Source organism: Typopeltis vanoorti, chromosome 7 (assembly GCF_054136105.1).
Source record: "Typopeltis vanoorti isolate ZY-2024b chromosome 7, IOZ_Tvanoo_1.0, whole genome shotgun sequence".
NCBI lineage: Eukaryota > Metazoa > Arthropoda > Arachnida > Uropygi > Thelyphonidae > Typopeltis > Typopeltis vanoorti.
The window spans coordinates 6,722,112-6,726,675 of NC_143555.1; the positions used below are offsets into that span (position 1 = coordinate 6,722,112).

At 36.3% G+C, this 4,564-nt stretch overlaps 1 protein-coding gene across 1 annotated transcript; it reads right to left on the minus strand.

The window, feature by feature from the left end:
- Window positions 1–3,480: 3,480 nt before the first annotated feature.
- LOC150104468 (uncharacterized) lies at window positions 3,481–3,999 on the minus strand. Its single transcript, XM_090395557.1, has one exon. The coding sequence runs from the start codon at window positions 3,997–3,999 to the stop codon at window positions 3,481–3,483; it is 519 nt and encodes a 172-aa protein (XP_090251683.1).
- Window positions 4,000–4,564: the final 565 nt, after the last annotated feature.

The following is a 4,564-nucleotide window of genomic DNA, read 5'->3' on the forward strand; positions in this document are numbered from 1 at the left end:
TGGATGCATAAAACTTCCCAAAATTTGGGAAACAATAATTGTTAGAGGTCCCACTTTACAAAACTATGCCACCTACAAACACCCATAGAGGATGCATCAAATAGATAGGACTTGAGATTTATCCACGTTTCATTGTGTTGTTTTTGTGCATGTGTTACAAGAGTTATTTGTAATCCCTGAAAATGCCTCAGTGACTGAGATGAAATACTGGAAGCATTAAAATTAGTTTTTAATCCTTTTCTAGTGCTCTAAATATCCCATTAAACCTCAAGCCTTAACACGCAGATGCATGAGGAGTATAAAGATCAGGCTAGGAATGACTTGTTTGGTAAGGATAGCAAAAGTGCAGTATGAGCAGAAACTAGTAAATCAGGCCAAGAAAAATTCTCATGTTTTTTTGATATGTAGCAAATAGAAGGAAGAATGATTATGGTAAGATGCTAATGGATGAAGATGGTAAATTAGGAACTGGCGCAGAAGACATAGTCTTTAGTGGGTGTTTCAACCTCATCAATGTGAAATCATGAGAAGTTCAAGTGCAGAGAAAATAGGAAAGAATGGCTTAATTGTGAGTTAGCAGCTGGTATATGAGGAATTAAATAAGCATGATGCCAATAGGGGAATGGCCTTGGTATACCTTATGGTACTGGACAGGTGCTAAGGATGTTGGTGTCAGAAGAGTGTCATTGGCATGATATTTTAACAATCAAAATTGTTAAATTTTGATTATTAAAATATGCATAGCTACAAATTTTCCACGAGTGTCACTAACCTAGCAGTGTTGTTACCTGTTTAAGAAGAGTCTTACAACAGCACAGGTCCCAAGGGAGTGGGAAAAAAAGTTAAGATTAAGACTGTTCTGCTGCAGAAAAGTAGTGCCAAAGCTGTGGCTACAAATTATAGGCCAGTATGTATACTTAGAATTGTAGTTAAGGTAATGGAAAGATTAGCGAGATCTGGAATACAGAAATAGGTTGATTACAGTGGTATTCTCTGTGATTGTCAGGATGGGTTTATTAAAGGGAAATCCTGTTTTATAAATTTGCTTATGTTGGGTAACAAGATAATGAATGCACCATCAGAGAGAGAGAGATGTAGATTTTGCAGAGGCTTTTGAAGATTATTGCATGACTAGCTTGTAACTAAACTGAAATAGATGGGACTGGATAACAGACTAATGAGTTGGATAGGTGACTGGCTGTCATATAAGTCATATATCGGGTATATATACTGAACCCGATATATGTCATATATTGGGTTCAGTATTCCAAAAGAGGCAAGCCACTAGTCATAATGTGTTGCATGGATCTGTTTTGGAACCATTGTTGTTCAACTTGTATCTAAATGATATTTGGCGGGTCTAACTGGATATATGCAACCGTTTGCAGATAATATAAAATTAGGGAGAACAATGAGGTCTCAAGCAGATGGAGCTTTACATGAGGACTTGAATAGACCATCTCTCTCTCTCTCTCTCTCTCACATGCACACACAACACATACACATGTAACCTGCATCTACCCTAATAACTTTAGTTTTCTTCCTGACTTTGCACTTCCACACTATCAGTGAACAATGCTTTCTTGAGACACCTAACTCTGAATCCATTTCAGTGCAATCCATGCATGTTATATAAGTTTTCCATTCTTCAAAGTCAGTCCATAGGTCTCTAAAACTCTCTGCCATTCCTTCTACATTATACCATTCCAATGCACAATGTATGCATTGATTCATTTGCATTCATTGCTCTCCTCTTCAACTTGCTTCTATCATAGAGTGGCAGCAGACTTACAATCTTTACTCTTTCATTCTTCTTCTTTGCTTCTCCCAATAACCCTTTCATATCTCTCATACAGTATTTTTTGTCTTTCAAGTCATTAGTGCCAGCCTAAACAATCAATTCTTTTATATTACATTTTTGCATCCTGATAGCTTCAGTATTATTATTAATTTTCATACCAGGGAAACAAGATTTAGTCATGCTATTTAAATATTTTAAATAATTAAGTATTCCAGTTATCATAGAATCACCATAAAATATTTTCTCCTTACTCCCCTTCTCTCAGTTAGTCATGCATCTCTTGCTATTTTCTCTTCTCAGCTCCATCAGGCAACTGATGACGTTTCTGCAATTGTTCAATCTCATGCTTTTTCTGTGAAGGACTTCATGTACATGATTTCCTTTCATGAGGTTCTCCTAACCTTTCACCACTGTACTTTAATATCACTAACATTTTTTGGACCTTTTCAATATTCTCTACTGTATTATGTGTTTTACTCTCTGCACACAACTGGCACTCACTCTCAAAATACTTCCTACATATTTGTTTACCAGTGTTGCTTTCCTTCCACTAACTTTCACAACAAATACATCTCACACATATTGCACCAAAGTTAAAGCTAAATACTAAATTTATACAATACCACAAAGGCCAGTGATATCGTGGCTGCACTGTGATACTGCTGATCTTTACAAAGGCATTTGACAGGATACCACATGAAATTTCTTTAGGCAAATCAGAACAAATGGGGATGAATATGAACAAAGGGGGATGAGCTAGTGGCATGGATCGGAGGATGTTATGAACAGATATGAAAGAATAGTATGTGGTGGAGTCAAATCAACAGGAAGGGATTTAAATAGTGATGTGTCACAGGGCTCTTGCAGCTACCACTGTTACTTAACTTGTACACTAATGATATAAGAAACAGTGTGTGTGTGGGGGGGATGCCCAGTTGTCTGTAGATGGTACAAGAAACTGAGGAGGATAACAGTTAATAAATATGATGTAGAGATCCTGCAAGATTTTATATAGATCAGCAGTATGGACAATGAATAATGGTTACTAGTTGGATGTAGCAAAAGACCACAAGATGTGTATTACACTGATGGAACTGGACCTGCAAGAAATTGATGAAACTAGAGATTTCAAAGTGGTGGTATATTCTTATCCTAATCCTTTGTCCAAGCATACTAGACTGCAGAGGCTTCTAGTATGCTTGGCAGCTGACTTCACATCAGCTGCCTCAGTATCCCATAATGCAAAACACACCTTCTTCCAGATTAATGTATTGCTATGCATTATGAGAAGAATCATCACCACCATCCAGACCAATTTCAATCTTTATTGATAGTAACGTTTTCCATAATGCACAGCAATATCAATTCGGCATTTTGAGGTAATTATTGTGAAGTCAACAACCTATATATGGGACGTCTGTTCATTGCAGCATGACTTAATTCTTGAAGAGTTTTCCCACACAGTCTTTAATATTTTTGGTCCACTCACAATGAGGACGACCTCTGACATTTGTTCCACTCATCAGACCAAACACCAATGACTTTAACTATCTGTCACTTGACATTTTACACATGTTTAAAGAGTTTTAATTTTCTTTGTATGACTTTTTGAAACAGAGTCTCCTTTAATTGTATTCTTCTGTACACACTTCTTCATTTATCTTCTGAGTCCATCTAATTCACAGAATTTTACAATAACATTTTCTTTCAAAAGCCAGTATTCTTCTCTCCAATTCCTTTGTCATTATCCAAGTTTCGCAACCATATAACATACTGCTAAAGATGCATGTCTCAAGAACGCTTAGTTTGGTTTTTAAGTTGATGTTTCTATTCTTCCAAATTTTGTCCATGGATTTTAGCACTGTTAAAGCCTTTGCAGTCCTAATTTTCCTTTCTTTTTTACAATTTAGATCATGTGTTATACAACTTCCAAGATAGGTAAACTGTTCCACACTCTGAAGTTCCTTTCCCTCTACAATAATCTTTTTTCCAATCTCCCTTTCACCAAAAATTATTGTTTTTGACTTGTCTATATTCATCCTCAATCCATACCTTTTACCTTCTCTATTTAGATTATGTATCATTTGTTCAAGTTTTATTTCATCTTCTTCAAGTAAAACAATGTCATCTGCAAAGCACTGGTGGTTGAGTCTTGTTCTACCAACACAGGAGGACACAGGAGATTCCTGTGTCCTCATTTCTGATTCTGTCCATCAATCTCTCCAGATATGAAACGAAGATAATTCTTTACCCAAGGGTAAAGAATTAAACAAGAATATAACTTATTGGCAAGTATAATTTACTTTGTAACTGAGTGAAAAAACTTTCTACAACTATGGCATAGACATAACTGAAATTCATAGGAAATATTACAAAAGTTGGCCTAATAGCTCCAAGAATCACTCCAGTAACCTCTCATTGTGAGAGGTTACTATTCCTCTCACTAAGGCTTTGATGCAGTTACATCTGGACTACTGTGCACAGGTCTGGTCATCTGGGAGAGGAGAAGGTTCTTGGGGATGTGGAAGTGTTGTAAAGGATTAAGAAGAAACTGACTAAAATGGTGATTGGGCTGTGGAATATTCCCTATGAGGATAGGTTGAATGTTTCTGGGTTACAAAGTTTAAGTTACAAACAGAAACACAAGGATATGATAGAAATATAGAAGTTACTAAAGGGGTTTCAGAGAGTAGATGCTGAAGAAATCTTAAAAATGCATGATAGGACATGAGACAACAAGTCACCTCTGAAAGTTGTAAGAGT

Coding starts and splice junctions, on each gene's coding strand:
- LOC150104468 (XM_090395557.1), bottom strand. CDS start 3,999: ATGAGGACACAGGAATCTCCTGTGTCCTCCTGTGTTGGTAGAACAAGA.